This window comes from Manihot esculenta, chromosome 9 (assembly GCF_001659605.2).
Source record: "Manihot esculenta cultivar AM560-2 chromosome 9, M.esculenta_v8, whole genome shotgun sequence".
NCBI classification, from domain to species: Eukaryota; Viridiplantae; Streptophyta; class Magnoliopsida; order Malpighiales; family Euphorbiaceae; genus Manihot; species Manihot esculenta.
The window spans coordinates 2,171,407-2,198,547 of record NC_035169.2 but is presented as its reverse complement, the minus strand read 5'-3'; the positions used below and the strand labels follow the sequence as shown (position 1 = coordinate 2,198,547).

The following is a 27,141-nucleotide window of genomic DNA, read 5'->3' as shown; positions in this document are numbered from 1 at the left end:
ATGATTTCAATTTAATTCTTAATATAAAAATAAGTATTGAATTAAATAGTAAGTGTAAGTCCATTTGCAACAATATTTTCGATTCCAATATAATCCATTAGCGATATTCCATTTACTTTGAAACCTAAAAATTGTACATACTCTTATTTTTATCAACTACACCCTACAATAGATATTGAATGTAAAAAATAAAAAAAATAAAACGGAATATATATTTGTACTCATAAATTCTAAAAAAAATCATGTGTCACCTTAATTACACACCATTTAACGGTAGAATTAAGATTTTAGAATTCTAATTAATAGATAGTGCGAGTCTTTTATAGTTTCGAATGAAAGACTTTTTTGAATATAAAAAATTTAGGGTGAATGTTAATTTTAAAATTTATACATTGATGATTTAAGATTCAGAGAAAATTGAGTAAGCTCTCCCTTTCCTTTTATCATTTTTCTCCTGGCTTGCTAGTGACGCTTAACGACTTTTCTGCTATCGGGCAAGTTCGTACGAAAAGTGGTGCAGTCTTTTTACCTATGTCAGGCGGCCATTTAGTTCTCCTCAATGCGCGTGCGACAAGAGCTGCATATGGACTGGGCCGGAGCTTTTCTCATCATCGGGCTGGCTTCCTTCTTTTCAAATTTGGACTTGTGTACAACCCGACCTGCTATGTATTCCAGGGCTCGAACCCAAACCGCCGAGCAGGCCTGCCTATAGATGTTCCGGGCTCTCGGCTTGATGCACTATCGTGAGCTCTGAGTCGGTCCAAAAGAGGAAGAGAGACCCAACAGTTATTATACATTATGTATGATTATTAAACTAAATTATTGACTATTAATAGTGAAATTATACAATAATTTGAGTATCGGAAATATATTTAAGTATGATAATAGTTCATATTATCTTATACTAGAATTATAAAATTATCTTAATTATACTTTTCAATAGTTCAGGTATATCATAAAATATTTTCAAGGTTTAGGGTATTATAATATTTTTTTTAATAAAATTTAAGAGTACAAATATGTATTTAATAACAAAATTGATGTAATAATAAAATACCGTTAGGATGGTTGGATATTTGACATATCATTAACTTTTATTCAATCAATAAGCCTTTTGTTTAGTATGTATTTCTGGCAAGAAAATAATTAAATTCTATTAGTAAAAGTTAATTCATTTATATTCATAAAAAAATTATTTATTTGAAAAGTTAATGTGCAAAAAATCATATACTTTTGATTTTATTATAATAAATTTTATAAATTTTTTATCAATTAAAATATAATTTTTTAAAATTATTTCAATTGAAATTCATGGACACTACGTCAACACGCCATATCAGCAAATTTCAGAGTAAAAAAATAATAATTTAAAAGTTTATAATAGAACTATAATAAAATTAAAAGTATAAAATTTTTTTAATAATTATTTATTTTATTCATATTTTTTTAGGAGATAGAGAAATAAAAACTAAATTTATAATTTTAGATAAATTACATATTATTTCATTCATTTAACTAAATTAGACTAAATAATCAAATATTTAATCTATATATTACTTTTTTTTAAATTCTCTCTAAATATTAATATAATTTAAAAAAATAGTGAATTAGTATTATACTTGAGAGTTAAAAAATAATTAAAAAATATTTTATTATTTTTAAATTAAATTAAATTATATTAAATATTATTTTAAATTAATTTTAATATTTCATAATTAATATATTTAATAAGATTATTTTATTATCGATAATCTTAAAAATAATACTAAATACTAAGCGTGTTATACAGAAAAATGATTGATAATAATTTTAATTAAAATAAAATAAAAAATTATTATTATTATTATAAAATTATTGATAAAAATTTTTTGTTAATTTTTAAATATATTTAATAGTTAAAAAGTAATTTAATAATTTTATAAATTTTTAACTACATAAATAATGATAGAGTATATTTAGTTGGATATTAAAAAATTAAAATTTAATTAATAAAAAATAAAAGTATAAAATAAAATTATAACAAAAATAAAATATATAATGTTTTACAATTAATTCTAAAATTTACTGATATAATATAATATATCGATATGAAATGATATGATAATTAAGTTACTTTATAACCGCACAAATAACAGCAGTATAATTCTAACAAATTTAAAACGTTATATTATAATTGATTAAAAAAATATAAAATGCAATGGTAATAAAATTAAAAGTGTAATTTTTTTTAACTCTCGTTTAAAATTAATTTAAATTTAATAGAATTTAAATAAAATTTTTTATATTAAATAAATTAATAATAAATTTAAATTGATTTAATTTATTAATTATTTTTGTTATTTTCAAATTAAATTAAAATATTTATTTTTATAAATAATAATAATTTTTATTATTTAGTTGAAAAATCATTATTAATATTTTTATAATATTTAAAATCTAAATTTTATATATTTTTTACCATTAAAAATATATATTATTTTTTTAATTAATAAAATAATATAATAAATTTCTTAATATTAATTATAAATATATCAGATATTAATAATTAATATTAAATTAAATTAAAATTTGTAAAGAGAAGGTATTCATTAAAAACATAAGAAATAAATTTAAAATTAAAATAAATAAAAAAGATAAAAAAATTTCAAAAACTAATGAAATTCTTGTAAGAAAATATTTAAATTTTATTAATAGAATTTAATTCTTTTAAATTCATAGAAGAATTTTTTTTATTTGCAGTAAATTTTAAAATGATAAAAGTCAATTGAATTCATTTTACTTTAAATAAAGCAATAATAAATTTAAATTTATTTTTTATTATTTTTAAATTAAATATAAATGTTTATTTTATAAATAATAATTAAAAATATTTTTAAATATAATTATTAATAATTTTGTAATATTTAAAATCTCAACTTTACATAATTTATTTACCATTAAAAAATTTAAATTAAGATGACACTTTAAAAAAAAAGTAATAAATTTTTAATAATTATCACTTAATATTAAACTAAATTTTAAAAATTATTAATTAAGAAAACATAAAAAATATAAAGTTAAAATAAACAAAAAAATATGAGATATATAAAAAAATAAATTCTCAAGGATTAATTAAATAATTTTGTTGTAAATAACCTTAAATGAAATTATTTTTTACAAAATTTTTATAACCTTGACGAGATTTACTTTTAATTCAAACTAAATTTTTAAAAATTTAAGAGAATTGAAATTTTATATTATTAATTTTGTCAAACACAAAAATTTATTCATTTAAATTTTTTAAATTATCATTTTAAATAAAAGCTAAGTGAAATTATTTTCTTGTAAAATTTTAGAATTTTAGAATTTTTTTAATTTTATTAAAAATTAATAAAAGTATCATGTGATCTTGACATATTATTATCACATCACTCTATCACGTCAATAAAATTTAGAATATAATTAATCAAAATTTAAAAAATTAAAAAAATTTAAAATATAATTAATTACTAATTAAAAAGTTAGAGTTTAATTAATAAATTTTTAGAATTTATAATGCAATTAAAATTTTTTTAAAGGAGTTTTTTATTATTTTTTTTAAAATTAAAATTTATAATATTAAAAAATAATTACATTATTATTATTATTATAATTTTTTCAATTTTATCAATAATTTAGTATATTAATTTTATTTTAATTTAATTCTAAATTAAACTATACTAATTATTATTGTAATTTAAAAAATATATAATTAATGATATGATTGAAAGTAAAAAAATATTATTTTAAAAAATATTTATAATTATTTTATATTTTTAAACATAAATTGTTGAAATGTAACTTTAAATTAATTTTATATTTTATATTAAAATTTTAAGCAATTCATTATTTACATTTACTATCACCTCACATATATATATATATATTTTTTTTGAAATAGGGGATTGGGGGAGTCGAACCTTAGATCTCTCAAGTCTACAAAGATGCACTTTCCACCGGATTAAGTCTCGGAGTGCACCTCATATATCTTTTAAATCTGATCAATTACAATATAATTTTATTTTTCGAACACATCACATATTATAAAATACAATTAATATATATTATTTTCATACATCACAATTATACACATTATAAAATATAATTAATATATATTATTAATTATATTTTTTTAAACTACAATGATAATTAATACTGATTAAAGAATTAAAATATAGATTAATTTGAATTAAATTAAAATAAATTAATATACTAAATTATTAACAAAACTAAAAAAATTATAATTATAATAATAATGTAAATTATTTTTCTAATATTAAAAATTTTAATTTTAAGAGAAATAACAAAAAATTATAAATCTTTAAAAAAACTTTTAATTGCAACTTAAATTTTAAAAGATTATTAATTAAATTCTGATTTTTTAAATTATAATTAATTATATTAGAATTTTGCTCACGTGGCGACGACGCGTCTTGCTGTTAGTTTTTAACAAAAAAATTTAACGATAAATTATAATCGAAACGTATATAAAAATATAAAATTTAATTAATAATAATAATAATAAAATAAGAGGCAATTGTAAAAATAGAAAAAAGAATGGAATTTTTTTTCATTATTTTGAAATTTATTATTATTTTTTTAAACAAAGCATACTAAATAAATGGTAAATTACTAAATTAAAAAATTGAATTAAATGCTATTAATCCAATATAATATTTTTTTTATAGTAATTTGTTAAGAAATTGTATTTTTTATTAATTTAAAATAATTTCATAAAATAATTACTTCATAAAAATAAATGTCACACTAAATATATATAAAATATAAAATATAAAAATCCCGTTAAGTTTAATTTATTTATGCAAAATAATGTTAATTTTAAATCAAATAACCATAGAAGAAACAAAACTGTCTAAACTACCAAACAAGCTTCAAGGCTCCTTTCCAGCGTCACAGCAACGCAACACGTTGTCTCCCTCAACTCTAATATCAAACACAAGTGTCTCACGAAATCAGCGTCCACGTTAAATGCTCAGACGCCATTCCCTCCCTATATAAACAAACAAAACGCGAATTTTTCAAATGTCACCGTTTCAGTATCGCTGTCGCTTTCTCTAGAACAAAAGACTGCTTCAAGCTTAACTAAAGTCGGCAAACACGACCTGAACTCGCTCGCTCTCTCAGGTAATTTCAGTTTTGAATTCTCCTTTCACAATCTTAAATCATGATTGTGCGCGCGCTTTGTTTGCTTACCGAGAAACTGCAGGGAAAAACCGAAGAATTTTTTTGTTTTGAATCTATTGTTTATTTTTGTTTTCTGCTGTGTTTTAGTTGTTTAGTTGTGTAATGTTAATGTTTCTGGTGTTGAATTTGAAGTTTGAGCAAAACATTTTTATGTATGTACTGTGCTTATAGCGGAGGTCTGTGGATTGGTTTATCTCCCTTCCCGGAGTGGTGAAGTTTATTTTGGACTGTTTCCTGCTGGTATATTGAATATTGAAATGTATTTTATTATTGTGTTGTCTAATGTTGTTATAATTTTCTTATCTGTTCTTGCAAAGCAATCTCCTGAAATTCAGATGTGCTTCGTTTAATTTGCTTTTTCAAGGATGTCTTAAAACGTAGGTTTTCCCCCCTTATAAATTTTGATTGTGTAGGAAAGTGTACTTGACAAATTATGAGTTTCAGTTCGCGTAATGAAAGAAAAAGATAATTTGGAAAAAGAAATTGCTGATTTTATTTTCATGAGGTGTAACTTTCTTTATTTCCAATTTGGAAAAGAAATCTAGTTTTGTCTTATCATTTTGGTTTTACTCAAGGTTCATATACGTTTGTGATAGTTGTGGCATACAGATTGACGACTGTAATTTGAGTGGAGGAATTTGACTCTTTAAGGGTCTAAGAAGCTTTTTGTTATGAATACTGAATAAGATTAGCCAATTCAGTGCTTTCTAGATGTTGAAGCATCTTTGCCAACAGTTGTGTTGGGTTAATCACTCAAAAAATCCTGAATACAATTTAGCACAATATTTTGTTTCCAACTGGAACCTATAAATTAGTTTTGGATTGCAATTAGGGCAAAAATACTGTACTGTATTTGTCTATATATATATCTCACTTGTTAGGTGACAGAAAGTTCATGTAGTTTTCTCTGTCTTTTCCAGGAAGTTCTTTGCTTCAATAAATTGTACAGATATGTTTATTTTAAGAGGACGATTTCAAAATCATGTGTATTGCAAATGTGGAATTATGTTTAGAGTAATTAGGACCTGAAAATAGATACACTCAAGGCTGCAAAGTTCCATTTTTGTTTTGATTGTGCAATGTTTCAATATCTTTTCATCTTTAACAGTGTCAAAGAAAACTGTATTCTCCTCTTTGATAGCTACAGTCTTCCTTACTTGTTCCTTGTGATGCATGGCTTTTTCTAAAATTGTTGATTCCATTTTGTGCTCCACATCTTGCAGCAATTCTGTTTGGTAGAAGTATTTATCACTGTGAGATTGTTTGCAGTACAATGAATCTTAACACCAGTTTCTGTTCTAATATGTTATGCAGAAGATTGTGGAGGGTCTTATTGCCTAGAAAAGAGACATTTGTGGAAGATCTTTATGGATAATGGAGAACAAGTCGGGTGAAGTTTCACATGGTACTAATGCCAAATTATTCGATTAGAATTTTGACTTCCCTGCTTCTTTCATATCGTTTGGAGCCTTTTCACCATTGCTAGAAGAAAATGTTGTCATATTTCAAGCTTAAGAGTCATTCTGGAACTTTTGCAAAGCAGTTCTTTGCATGTAAACATGTTTAATGTACTGGAAGATTCTAAACCACATTTTAGGTTAGCTATGTTCACAACCATACATGACAAATGCTGCTCATGTTGCCTTTAAAATATTGAGAAGATGGATTTAGTTCATCAATAATAAATTTGAACAATATAGGGAATTAAAATGAATTAGTACAAGTTTTTATGCTCAGCCTGCTATATGTTCTTAGCACTGTTGTTAGAATCGTACGATTCTCTATTCAAATCTTACAATTCAAATCTAAAATCTATTTTCCAATAAATTGATTCAAATCTATAGAGTGAATCTTAAACGTGACTCTTAAATGTGACAATTCTCGATTCTCGACTGACGATTCTTGACTCCAGACTCCATTCTACGTCCTAATGATTCAAACCTAATGATTCAAATCTATAGATTCAAACCTAATGATTCAAATCTATAGGGTGCATGAATTGTGATTAAATAAAAAAAATTAATAGTGAATAAGGTAAATCAATATGAATCGACTAAATTTTTAGTTGATCCAAATAATTATTTATAAAGTGTGTTATATTTTATTATATTTTTAAAATTTAGATCATTTAAGATCTTATTCATTTTTGCTAGTGTATGTAAAACCTTTGTTTAACTATGTTTCTTCCACCAATCATTTTTATTTTTTTCTTTTTTCTTTTTAGTTAATTTACTTTAACTAATTATATTTGTTATGACAATTTATATTTATAATATTCTAATATGCTATCTTTTTTTACTATTTAATTATTTCATCAAATTTAAATGAGAGTTTCAGTATATGTATAATGATAACTATTGTTAATGTCTACAATCCCAAAGTTTATAATTTATAACATAAAATTATATAACATAATACATACACATTATTCTATTATGAAAATTATTTCTAAATAAATAATAATTTTATGTTTATCAAAATATGTCATGATGATTTTTTTTTTACTTATTTTTAGACTATATATTATGTTTAATTGATTTTTGAAAGCCTTGAGCAAATCTTACAGTTCTATTCTCGATTCTCGATTCATGAAATGAAGATTTGGATTCTTGATTTAAATCTCGTTTTGGCAACCATGGTTCTTAGTACTTTGTCTGTGTGATCAAATGGCACCTCTGCTTCCCCATGTTTGCGTTAGAATGAGAAATTGGTGACAAGTATTCAGGTCATTCAAATTGTCATTTGAACTGTCCCCTTCTTTTTTGATAAGCATCACCATGTAAAAATGGAACAACTATGAGGAGATTACTCTTAAAGAACACTGATCTTTATGTTATTTCATTTTTCACTGGTTGCATGCTTAACCTTTACAGAAGGAGATATTAATATCCTATTATTGCAGTCAAGGAAGAAAACAGATATGAATATACAAGTTTAGTTTTTCTTCCCTCCTTGAAATAGAGAACCTGCTATGTTTGAAGTGAAAGTATCTTTTCTCCTAATTATGGCATTTTTAGTTGAGAAATATAAAAAATATATTAAAATTAGATGCATCACTGTAGACATGAGGATACATTATCAACGTCTAAAGTTTCTGCACCTTTTACTTTGGTGTTGACTTTCGTTTTAGTTAGCAGGTGCAAAGTTAAAGAAAATAAAATTATGCTTTCCCCTCTCCTGGCAAGATGTAATGTAATACCATTCTCAACAAAATGTACATTCTTATTAATTAGAACGGGACTTGTTTCATGGAAATGTAAGTTAATAGGAGCTTGAATTAGAAATGAGTTATTATTCGGGAAAATTATGTAGCACAGCGCCAGGATATTGAAGTTTAATAGTCTGACTTCTACTTTATCTTCGAAGCAGTAGGTAAGCTGAAACTATCTTGGTGGAAGATGTACCAAAGATAGGAAGTGAAGTTTACTGATTCAACGAGTGTTAGGGGGTAATGTAAAAGGAAGATAGGATAAGCAGAGAAAGCTACTGAGTGAATGATGGATGACTTGGAGATGGGAGATCGGACAATCAAGATTAAGAGGTTAGATGTCTGATTAAATAAAGGCTGAGGAAATTAATCTAGAAAAGGAACAAAATCTAGATATTGGGACTGCAAAGGAAATCGAGGAAAATAAAATCAAGTGAATGACTAGAAAGTGAAGATTTTCAATTTTTTTTTTGTTCTTACTGAATCAAAACAGACATTTAATTGTTGTTTCATCTGATTTTATTTATTTTGATGTTCCTAGTGATGTGAAGAAAAGAAAGAATTCCTTTGTGTGAATTTCCTTGCTATCATTGAAGAAGGTAAGGTTCTATGCTCTTTAAATTTGATTCTCAATCCTTCTACTCTAGTAGACTTGAAGCCAAGATTTTTTCCATCAGTGGAGACTGGAGAACGATGTAGTATTGGAAGAGGATTAAATTTCGGAATTATGGTAGAATTAGGAAATTTAAAGCTTTATTTTTTATGACTTCTATTGGTATTATTTTTCTATTAGATTTATTATTACTTTTGATTAAAAAAAAAGATTTATTATTACTTTTCTAGTTTAAGTTGGTTTAGAATTCTTAATTAGAGTTTGTTTAGCATTCCTAATTGGAATGGGATTAGAGTCCCTAATCCTTGTGGTAAGGGTTGCAAAAATTCTATGAAAATAGGTTTTCTATTATTTATTAGATTTGATCATTGTGACAATTACTGACAATTACATAAAGTCCTGAGAATTTAGAGTATATATTAATTTTGTCTAGAGAATTTATTTAAATTAGACTATTTGTTCTTGTTCTACATCAACTGTAGTTAAGATCCAACGGCTGGTGATGTTGAGGATGTCATGAGTTTAGCTGTGCTCATAGAATAAAAAAAAGTGGTCTGAAAGACCACGAGGGTCCAGATCAGTCAGTAGATGTGGCTCAGCTCTGAAACTCAATTTCAGCTAGTTATCCCAGGATCCATCTATGAGAGCCCTGGAGAAGTTCACGCTGAGTGAAATAAAGATGCAAGAAAGATCTTTGTTATGCCAATGCAAACAGCTGTTAGCAATCAAAGTTGTATGGGAAGACGAGCATTCCATTTCAAACACGGAATTAGGAGAGCTGAGTGGGCACATCACTTGATGGAAGCTAGTTGGGGAACTATATAAAGAGTCATCACTGATGCTTCTGATTTCTCGTTGTGGGCAAGCTCATCTTCAGGGAACAGTGTGATGAACAGTTCTTGCCGTCAATTATTTTAGGAGGAAGATGTACAAGAAATTAAGGTAAAAAGAGAAGTTTACCGAGTAAAAGGTGAAATTAAGGTAAAAAGAGAAGTTTACCGAGTAAAAGGTAGTTTGATAACCAGGAAAATAGAGGTCAGACAACCAATAATTAAGAAGTTGGATGTCTGATTAAATGATGAATGAAAGACATTTAGGTGTACAACACAAATGAGAAAAAACGAAGTACCTTGAGCTAATTTAGCAGAAATTGTGGAGATCTTTAAGGAGACAACAGCAGTTGAGTTCCTTTTTCCTAATGAAATTCAGAGTTTCAAGCGCCTTCTGTCTCATATTGACACTTTTTCGTCTTTTGGTGTCACATCTAATTTTGTAAAATCAGATAATGCTTTCTCTCTTGATAATATTTCATGGATTATTGATTTTAATGCGAATAAACACATGACACGATCTTTTAAAAGCTTTCTCAACTATTTTTCTTCTTTAATTAAAGATAGTATTAAAATTATTGATGGCTCTTTTATTCTCATATCCGGAATAAGTTCTGTTATTTGCACATCCAATATTAAATTATTATTTGTCCTTCATGTTTTCCGCTTTCCTATCAACCTTTTATCTGTTAGTGCTATCACCAATGTTCTTAACTGTAAAATTGAATTTTTTCCTGATCATTGTGTTATTTAGGATTTTCTCATAAGGAAGTGGATTGGCAATAGTAGGTTGCATAATAGCTTAGACATGTTAAAAGGTGATCCAAATTTTCCGATATCTTAAATTTGTTTTGAAAAAAATAAAGATGTCAATCAGGAAATAATAGTGTCATAGGCAGATAGGGTATTTATCATTTTTTATCTTAGAAAAACTTTATCAGTTTGTTTAGTTTGTTTGTTAGAATTCAGTTTGGTTCTTTATTTTGTGATGCTTGTGAGTATGCTAAGCACACTAGAACCTCCTATCTTTTGAGTCATAATAAAAGTTAAATTTCTTTTGTAACTATTCATTCTGATATTTGGGGGTCTACTCAAACTATCTCATTATCTGGTAATCTATGGTTTGTCATCTTTATAAAGATTGTTGCACTTGAGTGATCTGAGTCTATTTGATTAAAGCTAAAAATGATTTCTTTTTTTATTTTCAATCATTTCATAAGATGATTTGTATTTAATTTGATATTAAAGTGAAAATTTTGAGAACTGACAAGGGAAGAGAATACACGGATAGTAATTTTTCTGCGTATTTAGAGAATAATAGGATAGTACCTCAGACGAGTAGTCTTTATATTAGTGCTCAAAATGGTGTTGCTGAAAGGAAAAATAGACATCTATTAGAGGTAACTCGATATCTTATGTTCACAATGAACCTACCCAAAGCATAATGGGGAGATGCAGTCCTTGTATTTACTTATCTTATCAATAGAATACTTCTAAGGCCCTTGACTTTATGAGTTCTTTGGAGATTCTATAAAGGGAGAATTCATACATTATTTCACCAAAAGTATTTGGGTGTGTTCGCTTTGTCTATATTAGGACGGCGGGAAAGTTGGACCCCAAGACTCTTAAATATGTGTTTGTTGGGTGTTTTTTGGTACAGAAGAGATACAGGTGTTATCAACCTCCATCTATAAAATATTTTATCAGTATAGATGTTACCTTTTGAGAAATTGAACTCTACTTCAGTACCACCCATCACCTCTGTAGGGGAGAATAATGAGCAAAAAGAGGTGATCACGAAGTCTGTGATTCTGAATGATATGGTTCAGCTAGAGAGTTCGAGTTCTAATAGACAAGGGGAGATGTCCAATCAGGGAGAGAGAATTGGACGTTTGGACAATCAGATTTGAGGAGGTATTCAAGGAGAGATAAGATAGAAGAAGCCATTGTGCAGTCTACTCAGAGTCAAGAATCTTCTTCTGGTGAGTTATCCAACTCTTGAATGCTCCAATGACTTAGATAAATCTATTGCACAAAAAAAAGAGGTTAGATTTTATATTAAACACCCTATTTCTAACTCTGTTTCTTATGAATCCTTGTCTCCCTCTTACAGAGCTTTTGTCTTGTCTATTTCTTCTGTGTCTATTCCACAGGATTAGAAGGAAGTTCTTGCAGATCTTAAATGTAAGGAAGCAATGATTGAAGAGATGAAAGTATTGGCAAAAAAAGAGATCTAGGAGCTTGTTACTCTCCCATCTGGGAAGAAATTTGTTGGCTGTAAGTGGATGTTCACATTGAAACACAAAGCTGAGGGCACAATTGAACGGTTAAAGGCTAGATTGGTTGCTAAAGGATTCACTCAAATCTATGGAGTTGGATTATTAAGAGATATTTGCTTAAGTTGCAAAAATGAGCTCAATCAGAATCCTATTATCTTGCGCAACCAACTTGGACTGGGATTTACAACAGAGTGAAGAATACTTTCCTCCATGGAGATTTAGAGGAAGAAATGTTTATAGAGATTCCTCCTGGGTTTGTTGATGATAATACACAAGGAAAGGTGTGTAGGTTAAAAAAGGCTTTATATGGGTTAAAATAATCTCCCAGAGTTTGGTTTGACAGGTTTAGTAGAACCTTGTTGATGATAATACACAAGGAAAGGTGTGTAGGTTAAAAAAGGCTTTATATGGGTTAAAATAATCTCCCAGAGTTTGGTTTGACAGGTTTAGTAGAACCAACATGATGTTCTTTGGTTACCAACAGTGCAATGCTAATCATACTCGATTTATCAAACATCACAAGAATAAGATCATCTCTCTTATTGTGTATGTTGATGATATAGTCATAACAGGTGATAACAAATGGGAAATAGCTCAACTAAAAGGGTTGTAGGCTGAAGAATTTGAAATAAAAAATTTAGAAAAAGTGCAATACTTCCTAGGTATTGAGGTGGTTAAATCAGAAAAATGAATCTTCATCTTTTAAAGAAAGTATATTCTGAATCTTTCAGAAAAAGCTGGTGTGTTGAGGTGTAAAGCAGCAAAATTTGCCATTGAAAGTAACCACAAGATGTAAGCGGGAACTGGTGAGTTTGTGGGTATTGGAAGATATCAGAGATTGGTAGGGAGGTTGATTTATCTCTCACACAATCGATCGAATATAGTCTATACTGTTAGTTTAGCCAGCCAATTTATGCATGACCCTTGCGAGACTCATATGCAGACTGTACTTTGCATCTTGAGATATCTAAAGTCTATTTTAGGAAAAGGACTTCTTTACTCTAAATATAGTCACTTCCGAATTGAAGCTTTTACAGATGCAGATTGGGCAGGATTTCTCGATGATAGGAGATACGTCTCTGGCTATTGCACAATTGTGGGAGGGAATCTTATCACTTGGAAGAGAAAAAACAAAGTATTGTTGTTCGGTCAAGTGCTGAAACAGAATACAAAGTTATGGTCCAAGATGTGTGTAAATTCTTATGGTTGCAGAAGTTATTAAAGGAGCTGAGATTGTTCGAGAGAGACAAGATAACTTTATATTGTAACAACAAAGCTGCCATCAGTATAGCACAAAATCCAGTCCAACATGACCGAACGAAGCACATTGAGATTGATCGACACTTAATTAAAGAAAAAATAATACGGTGTCTTGAGTTAGTTCATGTGACTTCTACTGGGGAACTTGCGGATGTGTGTTTACTAAAAGGCTTAACAATAAAATTTACCATAATCTGATTTGCAAGTTGGGCATGTGCGACATCTATACACCAACTTAAAGGTGAGTGTCGACTTATTTGCTGATTTTAGGGATCTGATTTGATTTAATTAGGATCTTTAATTATCTTTGTAGTTATTATTTGATTATTTACTTTTTGTTTAGTTATAGTTCTTTGTATATAAATAGTCATGTAAATCAATTGTAAAGATCAAGAGTGAAATACAAGAATAGATTAAAATTCTCCAAAATTCTTGAAAAGCAAAATCAGATGTATCTGAAATTATCTTCTGAAAGATGTCTCCCCTCAAATGAGAGTGCACAGATTAATTGAGATTTTGAACTCCTTCGACTTCTTTGTATTGCTTTTACTTTAAGCGATCATACTCTTTAACTGGGGCTGGGCAATGATTTTGTCTATTACCTGAGAAGACATCATAAACTCACTTCCATACGTGACTGAATTTAAGTAGCAATATTTCTACAATGAAGACTTAAATTTGAAGACTTAAAATTTGTCTATGATGGTTGGTAAGGTCTGCGCGATTATTTTATTAAATTTCTTCTATAGTTAACTCGAAATCCTTTTTAGTATGTTTCATGCATAAGCTTTGAAATCCTTAGCCAGCATGCAGTATTCTGAGATTTGAGTGTCCCAGATGCATATGATAACAGCAAAATGAAGGAAGCAACGGAGTCCCACCATACTGACACAAAGGAAGTTGCAGGACCAGTTCCTAGTTCTCCAGGAGATCGCAAACGCATTAACATGGTTGAGGGGAAGGATGAGAAAATAGTTTCCCAAAATGTACCTGTTGATGGGGCCACATCTGGGGAAGTAAATATGGAGGCTTCCATAACTACTGATGATGTCATACGGGCTGGAGGTTTTGGAGCTAGAGATGATATAAGTAGCTTTCTTCCTGTTGCAAGTGATTCAACAGACTTTGAAGCAACTATTCGTGATGCCAGAAACTATGAAGAGCCACAGGGAGAAATATGCAGACATGGTCTTGGCTGGAAGGAACCAGCAGATGGAAAATAACTTGTTTTCATTCTTAATGTCGTGAGTTCTTACCGGTCAACTTTTTCTGGCATTATTTAGCTTTTAAGATCTTGTGCTTTGCACATCATGTTACTATATGGTTTGGCTTCATTGTCACAACGTCACTGTTTTGGTTTTGCAATATCCCGTACTGTTAAGAATCAAATAGTTGTCTTCCCCTTATCCATTGAAATGACAGAAATTAGATAACATATATCTTTCTGTATGGCTTGCTTAAAAGCATCTACTACAAGGTTAATGCCGTGGTTTCTTTTTCAACATTTGCATACTTCAAATTTTCAACTTAATTAACAGCAATGTCAAATGGTCTACTAATTATTTATCTTGCTAATGCTTGTTGTGGAAACTCAACAATGTGTGATGACTTCTAGTAATTTACAGTTTTGGGCATCATGGCTCTATATTCCTCCAGTGCACTTTGTATGTTTTGTGGCTAATGTGAGTAGCTACAATTTTATGAAGGCTATCGCCTTTTAAAAATTCTTTGACCAGGAGCTAGTATTGCAAAAGGGTCATAAGTTGATTTCCTCTGTACAAAAACTTCCCACTGAGGGCCAAAGTGAGCTCGCCATTCTTCTTGTGTGCCATAATGAGGCAAATATTGCTTAACTCCAAGATTGGACTTAGAACAGAAATCAAGAACTTTTTGGTTGTGGATTAAAATGTGCTGCAACCCATCCTTGCCTGTGGAAGATGGTACTGCTGAAGATAGGAATGCCACTAGATAGAAAATATCTTCTCCTGGGGTTATTAAAGATGTTTGATTGTTCCACCTGCAACGTGAAGGAAAAGTTAGGTTTAGCATAAGTATCTCTGGATCCTGTTGAGGAAATTGATTCTTTTTTCTTCATTGAATTACTTGGCCTTGTTGACTGGGTACATGAGGATGGGACCATTACTACTGTCTGTAAGAATGTTGCCGAAGACCTCTAGAGCAAACTCGGAAATTTTGCTTTTGGGGATTAGAAGATTCAGCCATGGGTGTGGAACTTCCCATAAACCTTTTGCTCGGAGCTTTATTTCTGACACATGTACTCTATCCAGGAATTCCACATAAGAAACTTCTGACATGAAAAGTGTTGATGGAATATAACTTAGTTCTGACAGCAAGTTCTCAATTTTCTGTATTAAGCGCGTAGAAGTTAGAAACAGGGACTTTGATCAAGTGGATATTATGATGGATTTATTAGAAGTTCTATGATACTTCTCTTGAAATATTACCTGGTTCACAAGGTCAGACTCCTCTGAATTGAAGTATTTAGCAATTTCCATACAATAAAGGGTTTTTCCATCTGAAATGAATTGGCTGGCTTGAAGTGGGTCTTTGGGACTAAAGGCGGACCTCCAGTTGTTGAGGAGACCTGTTCTATTTATTATTACAAATCCTTCAATATAGTCAAAAGAATTCTTAGACATTAAATGTTCTTGGTCATTGGAGAATCTGGAGAACTCGGAATACAATATTCTCATCCATTTCACCTGTCAAAATTGTAGATGCCATTTTAGTGGTTCTTGGAATTGGCTGCCCATATTTATTTATTAAACTTCTGGAGAAATAAAATATAGTTTACCTTCTGAGGTGCTCGTTCAAGAGAAATTCTGGCCCTAGTGATTATGCCAAATTGCCCTAGTCCTCCAAGAACACCATAGAAGAGATCTGCATTCTGCTGCTCTGAACAGGTAATTACTTCTCCCTTGCCTGCACTGGAAGCCTCAAATTAGATTCAGCTTTAACTAGTTTTAGCTTTGCATTTGAACTTGGTTGTGAGATAGATTTCGTTATTGTTCTTTTTGCTACTGTTTATTTAGAAGCTTTTCACTATATGTTATGTAAGGATAAGGTTGTCATTTCATAGTGAAATGATAAAAATACTAGAATGCCCTTTCCATTGTACTGATATGACGACCTTTATATCTTTGTACTATGATATTGAACAACGTTGTCTGCAAAATTGTGCAAGAGTATGCCTAGATATACCTGTGACAACCTCCAGCTGGTAAACATTGTTGATCTGAGGTCCATGTCGGAATGCCTGTCCACTAATTCCTGCATTTGATAATGTCCCCCCTATGGTGAGATGAAGGTAATCTGTCCAAGATTTCGGTGCAAGTCCATATTTAAGAGTTTCATGCAGAACGTTAATCCACAACTGGCCCCCTGATACATCCACATAAGGTTTCTCTCCCACCTGAATCTGCATCTCTGGAACCTGAAGTGATTCCATGTTGATTACTATCCCTTGATGAGCTTGTGCTTGACCTTGAAGGGAGTGACCATGGCCTCTGGCTGCAACTGTTATCGCTGAAGTAGAGCCCATATTGAAAATATAGTTTATCGTGGAGGCAATATCAGAAACTGACTTTGGATACAGGACTGCTGCTGGATGGGTATGGTATCTGTTGCCAAAGTCTTTAGTTGCATGTTCAATATTATCAAAGCTGAAGTAACCATCTAGATTCAGTTTTTCCAGTGAAAGGATGTTGGGTAAGCTCTTATTAGATAGAGCAGTAGAGTTGAAAAAGGAGCTGGTAGAACAAAGGTCGGGTTTCTCAGGTATAGAGCACAAGAACAAGATCATGAAAAATCTGAGGAATACAATGGCCTTTTGTTTGCAAAAAGCAGAAGGTGGCGACCCCATTTTTTGCCTCAACAGGAGCGCGCGCACACAGAGGGTGGGAGAGAGAGAGAGAGAGAGAAAGGGAAGGGAAGGGAAGGGAGGATCGTGTATAATATTCTTCTCCGAGGGATTCTTAAAAGGAGAGGTTGAGAAGAGGTTATGGAATGGAAGGTGATGAGTAGACAATTTAAAGGCAAAGGGTTTAGGCGGCATGGTCTAAAAAACAGAAGAGCAAGCCAGATATTCAGTGGTGAATCCGTATGGGAACCAGCCCTATACTTTTTGTCTTAAAGGTGTATATGTTAAGGATTTTGTTTTTGCTTTCTTTTTTAGCTTCCAAAAGTTGAGTAGATAAAAGTCACAAGAAAGTAAAAATACTTCCACATACGTTAATACTTTTGCTGGTACTCTCTGATAACCTCATCCCTTCTTCCTCTTCTCCTTATCTTTTCTTTTATCTTTTCCTTTCCAAAGTGGTCTTTCCTACGTGCTATTACTACTTCAAGCATTAACACTTTTTTTACTGCTTCAAACTATAGAATACTGTTCCTGAAGTAACAATTTTCTTGTGGGATGTTTGTTCGTGGGTGAGTATATATTTTTTCATGTCTTTTTTATCTTTACCTTTTTTGTTGCTTCAAAATTGACTCACCCTATGTGCTTTTGTGCATGCACTGTCGGTCAGTTTGAGTACTAAATAGGATTGAATTTCCCCGTATTGGGCCGGCCCCTACTACCATTGTATGCTTTTCTAGAGCTAAGAGTGTGATCATAATTTGGGAATTGGGACCCCTTGTTCATGTGATCTTCACGAGGATTTTGCTCGTGGATAAAAACTTTTTGGCGCTTAACTGATTGTAGCATGCCAAGTGACATTGTTCTTAATATTTTGTCTTCAATGCCCTTCTCTCTGCACTCGTTCTGATTGGTTTTGTGTTTCGTATCATGTTGGGTGGTTTCACATCTCATTCAAATATGTGAAAAAAGGCTAAATTCTTTAGTCGTTACAACTCGAAACATATTACACTTTGTTAAAACATATTACACTTTGTTCTAAAAATACCCACAAGATGGTGTGAGCAGAACTGGACAAGCAATTCCATGTATAGAGATGAAGCAATATGAAGCGAGTCAGATTGCAGTGGGCATTATTAGCTTTTGTGAATTGTTGTACTAACCATCTTTCTGGTGTGTAGGGGCCAGCAAGAGCTTGGCTCAGCGAAGTGAATGGTAAAAGAGGAGAAATGGCTTGGAGAAGAATAAGAAGTGGACATGGTGATTGTTAGTTTGAATGCGGGAAACACTAAAAAGGTCAGCCTATCAAACTTAGATTAGGTTGGAGTCTTAGATCCCAGCACTGGGGCATCCCTAAAATGAATATTAAATTTATATTTAATTATTTCTGTGACCCCAAGAAATTACCGTTTTAGAAAAAAGAATATATTGGCTACCCCATTTGCTTCTGATATTGACTACCTAATAAGCATCCATTTGAAATCAGTAGGTCTTTTGGAAAACAAATGCTTAGTCACAAATATACTTTATATTTACGACCTCAATGTTGGTTTGCCCCCTATGGTTTCCTACTTTTATTGATAAGTGCTTTGTCCCAATTATTGGGCTTAGTGGCGAATAAATTAACTTCTAATTTCAACATCTTAAGTCAAATATTTCATAATTAGCATTACACCAATTTGCTTGTATGGTCTTTGGATAATGCTTTTCTTGCTGGAGTTTGATATTCTTCTTGTGGCCTTCTAAAGCCCCCCTTTCTCTCTCTCTCTCTGTCTAAGCACACAATTGGTTGGATTTTTTTTTTTTCAGTGACGTGTGGCTAAGCCTTTCTATTCTACCTACTTCCTTATCATCCTAAAAGCGGCTTTGTACAGTAGATAAAAATGTGGACTCCCATTAGCTGAGTAGCTCGCAAGCTATTAGTAAATAAAAATTCAACTCCCAAGTCTAAATTATTTCATAAACAAGTTGGATTGAAATTAATTAATATTATGTTGTCTAATTGACTCGGAATCCATTTTAGTAATTAAAAACTATTTATTAATATATACATTAGTTGTAATGATCATATAGAAGTAAAAAAAAAAAAAGATGTATTAAAAATCTTATGGAGTTGATAAAATTTATTTATATTTAAATTAGTGGGATTAATAATTTGTACACAAGGATTATAGAATTTAGATGATGGTCTTGTTCACAGCACTAAGTCATGTTTGCATACTTCTAACTGTTAGAAAAGCAGAATGTTTAGTTAAAAATCAATTTATAGAAGATGGGTGGTTTGAAAAATATATGGTGACAAGGTTAAAAAAGTTGACAAAGTAGTTGAACGAGGCTCTCGAGGTTCAAAAATTGGGTGCAACACGAGAGATGGTGTTGAAGATGTACAAGCTAGCACAGTTGACAAAAGGCTAGATGTCTAAATTCGCCTAACCAACAAACTTTGTTGACACAAAGTTGCTCCAACGAGTAATAGAAGAGTTAATAAAAAAATTTGATCCGTGGAGGACTCTTGAGAGTAGAAGTTTTTATACTAAATAAGAATATATGCAGTCCTAGTGTAAAAGGAGGAGTTCAATATTAGAATGCTCTCGATTCAAATTTTTAGTTTACATGGAAGTTTCTATGGTTCGGCGTGTAAAGTAATTTTACTTCATTACAAAAGTAAGTTAAATTTTCTGTAAATTTTATTTTTTTATTATAAATTAAGGGTGAGCAGTATTAGTTCAAATAAAAAAAATCGATTGAATCAAATTAATTTAAAAATTCGATTTGATTTTTATTTATTTCGATTTAGTTTGATTTTTAATTTTAAAAATTTTAATTATTTCAATTCAGTTTGATTTTAATTAATAAAAAATTAAAAGAATCGAATTGATTATTGATAGTAGTATATTATTTTTAATAATATAGAGATTAAATCACATTAAAATTAAAAATATTTTAATTAAATTTTAAAATTTTAAAATTTTTATTTTTAATTAAATTTTAAAATTTTTATTTTTAATTAAATTTTAAAATATTAAAAATAAAATGTAAAAAAATTATTAAAAATTTAAACGGATGGAATTAAATTATATTTATATTATTTTTAAAATTGAATACTCCCTCCTATTATAAATTTATGTTAAGTAATTTTTGTTTTTTAAAGTAACTAGTAACAGTTTTGTGGAAAACATAATGAAAATTGACATTTTAAAAAATATAAATACACTTTTATACAAATTAATATAACAAAAGTTCTATTAAATTAATAACATTATTACTAATTTAAATAATATTGTATTCTATTATTTATAAGAAAGTATTGAAGTGTTAATATTTATATATTTTTGAAAAAGGTCTTTATTTTTTGAAGTAAAAATGTTATTATTATTTTGTTAATTTAATAATTTTTTCATAAAATAGTTAATTTACAGAAATATATATCATTTCATATAAATTGATAAAATATATAAATTTCAGTTTTTTAAAATATATTTGGTTTATATGTTTTTTAAAATTATTTTAAATCGTAAATTACAAAAAAATTTAAAATAAAATATAAAATTTCTATAAACTAATAGTTTACGTAATAAAATAATAATTGTTACTTTGTATTGAAAAAAACAATATAGAAGCACGTTAGTTTATATCATTTATTAAAAAACAAAAAAATGTACTCCAAATAGGATGCATAATTTGTGTGCGACCAATGTGTTGGATACTCTACAGAATCGCCTATAAAAGGATATTTAATTTTAAGGAAAATTATTTTTTAGTCCCTGATGTTTAACGTAATTAACACTTCTATTTCTCTATTTTAGCGATTCAACACTTAAGTCCCTCACTTTCTTTTCTGTCCAAATTCGTATTCCTTTCGTTCAAAATAGCTGTTTGGGACACGTGAATTGATAAAATTAACTCTCACTAAAAATCCCGCTATTTCAAAATCACAAAATCCAAATCCAAATGCCTCATCTTCTTTTTCTTCCTATCATTTTTGCAACTTCTTCTTTCTTCTTCTTCTTCTTCCTACCCTTTCTGCAACTTATTCTCTTCTTTTTCCTACCCTTTTTGCAACTACTTCTTCTTTCTTCTTCCTATCCTTTTTGTAACTTCTTCTTCTTCTTCTTTTTCTTCTTCTTCTTCCTATCCTTTTTGCAACTTCTTCTTCTTCTTCCTATTCTTTCTGCAACTTCTTCTTCTTCTTCCTACCCTTTCTGCAACTGGAGAAAATATGAAAGAGAAAAAAAATAGGGATTTCACATTGAGCGAATGGTATTTTTGAAAAAAATTATCACCTCTCACCTTTGACTCTTTGACCAAACGGTTTAAATGGACGGAAGGACTACGAATTTGGACGGAAGAGAAAGTGAGGGACTTAAGTGTTGAGTCGCCAAAATAGAGGGATAGAAGTGTTAATTACGTTAAATTTTAAGGATTAAAAAATAATTTTTTCTTAATTTTATAAAAGGGTGACTGGGCTAGCTGTATTTTATGAGCCTAAAAATTAGGCAGTACTCTCTTTTTATAATTTTTCATAAATTTTTATTTATTTTGTTTTTTTATATATATTAAAGATATAATTTTTTTATTAATTTTTTAATTATATTTATTTTAAATATATTAAAGTTTATTAAATAATTTAATAAATATTAAGAGATTTTTTAAAAATAAAATTAAATAGAATTATAATAATAGATTGTTATTATAATATAAAAAAAAAGTAAATAATAATTTTAGGATAAAATTATAAAATGGATGTGTCACGATGTATTAAAATATGGATGTTAAGGTTAAAATTTATATTGCACTCATAGATTTTAGTTTGATATGAATAAATTTGAGATATTTTAAATTCTATTTTTTCGATTTTTAATTTTTATTAAGAAAAAAAAGTTAAAGTTTGTATTCATTATAATTGATAAAATTAAAAGTGATCTCATTTATTAGATTGACATGTAACGGAAATTGGGGATAAAATTGGAAAGGGTTATGTGAAAGGAAATAATATTAAGGCAGGCTCTATAGCTTCTGATATTAAAGAATGGATTTTGTGGTTACCGATAGACTGCAGATTTTATTTGAGTTTTTTTTTTTTTAAATGAAAATTAAAATATCTCAAATTTATTTAGATATATTATATTTATATAATTATTTAATTATATTTTTTTAATTCGTTAAAAAAGAATCCTATTATACTTTCAAAAAATAAAATTTTTGTCTATCTTTGTGTGTTTAATTTTGGAGAGAAAAATATACTATTGTATAATTCCCCTTATTATGTGAAAAAAAGGCATATGGTTAAGAAAAATAGTAATTACCTTTTATTTAAATTATGGAGGATAGGAAATCATATACTAGTAAAATAATGAATAATTAGGTGAAAGATAAATGCATGTAATTTGTATGGTTAGATAAAATTAAGAATATAATTAAAATCTTCATTCTTTTCAACTTACTAATTTCTAATTTCATTCTGTTGTATTTTTTTTATACATAAAAAAGATAAAAAAAATTTATTAATTTTTAATTATATATATATTAAAAATAGTAAATATTAGGAGATATTTTGGTAGTTTTTTTTAAATAAAATAAAATTAAAAATTATAGTAATTAATTTATAATAATAATAATTTTTAAAAAATTAAAAAAAAATAAAAATTATGGGAGGAAGAGAGTAATAATTTTATATTTAATTTTATATATTTTATATAAAAAAATATATTTTTAAATAATCAATTGTCTTAAAAAGTTTCACGTTTGCATGTATTTGTTTTTTAATTTAATTTTTTAAATTTTAATTTAATTGATTTAATTTTTACATTTTAATGTATTTTTAGATAATTTATAAATTTAAAAATTTAATAATTTATCTAGCCATTTAATCGATATGTCATATATATTATTTTTATTTTTTTATTTTTTAATTAGCTAAATAATTGAAAAAAAAAATTAACAGTACATTTTACATTCTTAATCTAAACATTTAAATTTTAGATAAATTGATTTATATAATTTTTGTTAAATTTAAAATTAAAATTAATAATAAATAATTTAATTATTAAATATATAATTTAATTGATAAATTTTATTTTATAATAATAATTTTTAATATTTTATAATAAATAATTTAACTTTATAATAATAATTATAAATATTTTATAATAAATATGTTATTTAAAATAGTAGTTTAGGGTTTAGGGTATATAAAATAATTAAAAATAATATATTTAATATAAAATTTTATTATTAATATAAAATAAAATCTAATGGTTGAAAAAGATTTAATTTTTGTACATTTTGTATTTTTAATCTAAATATTTAAATTTTGGATAAACTAATTTATGTAATTTTAGTTAATTTTTAAAATTAAAATTAAAAATAAATAATTTAATTATTAAATATAAAATAATAAATTTTATTTTATAATAATAATTATAAATATTTTATAGTAAATAATTTTATTTTATAATAATAATTATAAATATTTTATAATAAATATATTATTTAAAATAGTAGTATATATAAAATAATTAAAAATAATATATTTATTATAAAATTTTATTATTAATATAAAATAAAATCTATGGAAGCCGTCTACGACTTATTTAATCATTAAATTATTATTATTATTAAAATTAAATATATTATTTAATTAGTTAAATATGGATTAATATTATTTTTATATATGAAATTAATTTATATGCAAAAAATAATAAAATATTATATTTAATATTTTTTTTATTTTTTTTATTTTAATTTTTAAAATTAACTAAAATTATATTCAAATATAAATATTGAGGCAATTTATTAAAAAATTATATGTTCTGATTATATAGAGGAGAGATGATTTTTTTTTCTTCTATTTTTTTAAGAAGAAAAAGGAGAAATATGAAAAGAAAAAAGAAAAATATTTTAATAGATTTAAAAAATAATAAAAATATTTTAATAAATTTTTAAAAATATAAGAATTAATTTATTAATAACATAGTAATTAGATCTTAAATAAAAGAGTTCATTTTCTAGTAAAATTGAATTTTAAAAATTTTATTTTTTATTTTTTATTTATTTTTAGCGAAAAAATGATAAAATTATTTTTTCAATTAAGAGAAAAAATAAAAATATTTTAATAAATTTTTAAAAATATAGTGATTGATTTTTTAATAATAGTAATATTTAAAAATTAAATAATAAATTTTTTTAAATAATAATAATAATAATAATAATAAATAACATGTTTAATTAAATTATAAAATTGTAATATAAATTATTAAATTTAAAAATTTATAAATTAATAAAAATTGCACTGAATTAATTAAATTAAAATTAAAATATAAATACACATAAATATTAAATTTTTTAAATTAATTATTTTTTAAAATTTATTAAAATAAAGTTTACGTGGAAATTAAGACTAGCTTTTAACGCCAAGTAATATTCCATTAACAAAACTTAGAATCTCGATTTCTGCGGCTCTGCATTATTCTTAATACATTTCATAAATGTTTTGAGGATGAAGCTTCATTATCCCTCCCTCCCTCTCCTGGTGGCCCCGCCGCCACTTTCTGTGGTTTGACGGCTCTATCCAGTGTTTGGCATTGAATTTGGACTTAAAATATTATTTCTTAAAAGCATCATTTTAGAAGATTTTGATAAAAAATTAGAAATTTTTTTTATTATTTTAATATTTTTATGATTAAATAATTTTAAAAATAAAAGTGTTTTTTTCTTTTACGATAGTTCCGACGACCATGTAAAATAAACTTAGTCTTATTTTGAATTGGAACTGCTAGTTCCTTAGCATTTTGGTTCACGCTTGGAAAATCGGATCAACGTTAATAGTCCTGATTCAATGAAAGGGTAAGCTAGCTCTATAGTTAGCAGCTCCAGTTTGGTTTAAGAATTGAAATCTTTTAATTGGTCCGATTTAGAATTAACCAGCTTGATTTGGGTTTGACAATCTAGACCGATTTTTGTCTATTCATTTGCCTTTCATATATAATTACTTAATTTTGATTTTGTGATTATCCAACTTCCATATTTTTTAAAACTCTTTAAATAATTTAAATGTAAATTGATAATATTTATAAAAACATTTTAAAAAATTGAGTAATTACCTTTCAGTTTACTTTTGATTTCATGTTATTTATTTTAATATTTAATAAAAAAAATATGAATATAAACCATGAAGTCTCGAATTCAAATGTATCAAAAAAGAGATGGACAAAATAATAAATTAACAAATTAATAATTAACTTAAAAGAATTAAAATTATATATTTAATAATTAAAGTGGAAATAATAAAATATGTGTATATTTGGAAAAAAATAAAAATCGAGGGAGGAAAGAGAAAAAATACTTTCATTCCTATGATGTGGAAACCTACAAAGGAATTTTAAAAAATTACTAAATTTCTGTTTGTTTGTTTAAAATAATTTATATTTAGAAAATATTTTATGTAAAAATATTTTTAATATTTTTTTATTATATAATTTATTTTTTATTTTTAATTTTAATTTTAAAAAATAAAATTTATTTACAAATTTATATATAGATGTTAATAAGGATTTCAAGTCATAAAAATAATTTCAATTATTTTCTTTAAAATTTCTTTTTTTTATTAAAAAATATTGTTCATTGACTTTTTTATAAATTACTTTTTACAAACAAATAAAGTTTTTTATTTCATTATTTTATATGAAAAATATTTTTCAAACAACATAATTTATATTTCATTATTTAACTTAAAATTATTTTTAAAAAATTATTTTTCAGTATAAATTTTTTTTTCATATTTTATTGCGTTTAGAACGTTTATAGAGTCAAAGAAAATATTTTTTAAATAAAAAAATAAATCATTTAAAAAAAATAACTTTTATTTTTTTAAAAAAAAATCATTATTCACACTTACACTTTGAAATCCTTATTAATATTTTTATATATAAATTTGTTAATAAATTTTATTTTTTAAATTAAAATTAAGCAATAAAAAATAAATTATTTTTTTAAAATATTTTTTATGTAAAATATTTTTCATAAAAAATATTTATTTTTTATAAACAAATAAAATTTAAAAAATAAAAAATATTATAAACTTATATAAAGAGATCTTAATAAAAATTTTAAAGTTGAAAAATAAATTTATCAGGAGAAAATAATCTACTTTAAGGTGATTTATTTTTTTATAAAAAATTTTTTTTATTAATTAAATTTTATAAAAATTTTAAACGTCAGAAAATATAAAAAATATTTTTAAAAAAATAAAAAATAAAAAATATTATTATTAGATTAATATTTTATTAATTAAAATTTTATTTAATAAAGTAATATAAACAAAATGTTAATATTATTTTGAGAATAATAGGTAAGCTTTTCATACAATGACTTCACTATTAGAGACGTCACCGGAAATGCATCATCGCGGTTGATTTTGAATCTTTTCTCTTAGTTTTACTGCTTTAGTAGCGGGATATTAAATTCCCATAAAGAATATAAAAAATTATTTAAAGCTCAAATTTTTAATATATGTTAATTATTAAATAATAAATTATTTTTTTCCAATAATACTTTAAAGAATTTTATTTAGAACTTTAATACCGAGTATTAAAATCATTTCCATAATTCCTAATAAACAAAAAATTTATCAGTAAAAGTGCTGTACTAAATTCAAAAAGGAAAAAGATGGTAAATTAACAAAGTAATTGTTGCAATTTATAATGGAATTACTAGTGGATTAATTTGTAATTTACAAATAGTTTGTTCAATAAAATTATTATTATTTATTATATATTTATACTCTTTTTATAATATTTCTTTACGTCTGGGACTCAGAAATTTAAAAGAAAAAATTAAAAAAAAATGTACTT

At 26.6% G+C, this 27,141-nt stretch overlaps 2 protein-coding genes across 9 annotated transcripts; one reads left to right on the top strand and one right to left on the bottom strand.

The window, feature by feature from the left end:
• Window positions 1-4,910: 4,910 nt before the first annotated feature.
• Window positions 4,911-14,874, top strand: LOC110623473. 8 transcript variants are annotated; one of them, XM_043959894.1, is made up of 5 exons: window positions 4,911-5,163; window positions 6,538-6,628; window positions 8,593-8,764; window positions 8,973-9,030; window positions 14,267-14,874. In XM_043959894.1, exon 5 carries the CDS (start codon window positions 14,271-14,273, stop codon window positions 14,634-14,636), a length of 366 nt encoding a protein of 121 aa, XP_043815829.1. In that variant the 5' UTR covers window positions 4,911-5,163; window positions 6,538-6,628; window positions 8,593-8,764; window positions 8,973-9,030; window positions 14,267-14,270; the 3' UTR covers window positions 14,637-14,874. The 8 variants fall into 8 exon arrangements, with proteins under 8 accessions (XP_043815829.1, XP_043815828.1, XP_021624126.1 ...); XM_043959892.1 differs by having other exon boundaries at window positions 4,912-5,163; window positions 14,251-14,874; XM_043959893.1 differs by lacking the exon at window positions 8,593-8,764.
• On the bottom strand, window positions 14,795-17,583 carry LOC110623472 (cytokinin dehydrogenase 6). Its single transcript, XM_021768431.2, has 5 exons — window positions 16,636-17,583; window positions 16,229-16,356; window positions 15,879-16,136; window positions 15,517-15,779; window positions 14,795-15,430 (listed from the first exon to the last, which is right to left on the bottom strand). Exons 1-5 carry the CDS (start codon window positions 17,486-17,488, stop codon window positions 15,121-15,123), a joined length of 1,812 nt encoding a protein of 603 aa, XP_021624123.1. The 5' UTR covers window positions 17,489-17,583; the 3' UTR covers window positions 14,795-15,120.
• Between the last annotated feature and the right edge of the window lie 9,558 nt (window positions 17,584-27,141).

What these genes read in the sequence shown, in the direction of transcription:
- LOC110623473 (XM_021768433.2), top strand. Translation starts at nt 6,598, where the DNA reads ATGGAGAACAAGTCGGGTGAAGTTTCACATG. An exon ending in GTCGGGTGAAGTTTCACATG is followed by an intron (nt 6,629 to 14,250) that starts GTACTAATGCCA and finishes TGAGTGTCCCAG; the next exon opens with ATGCATATGATAACAGCAAA.
- LOC110623472 (XM_021768431.2), bottom strand. Translation starts at nt 17,488, where the DNA reads ATGCCGCCTAAACCCTTTGCCTTTAAATTGTCTACTCATCACCTTCCA. An exon ending in AGTCTGACCTTGTGAACCAG is followed by an intron (nt 15,780 to 15,878) that starts GTAATATTTCAA and finishes CGCTTAATACAG; the next exon opens with AAAATTGAGAACTTGCTGTC. An exon ending in TACCCAGTCAACAAGGCCAA is followed by an intron (nt 15,431 to 15,516) that starts GTAATTCAATGA and finishes TTCACGTTGCAG; the next exon opens with GTGGAACAATCAAACATCTT.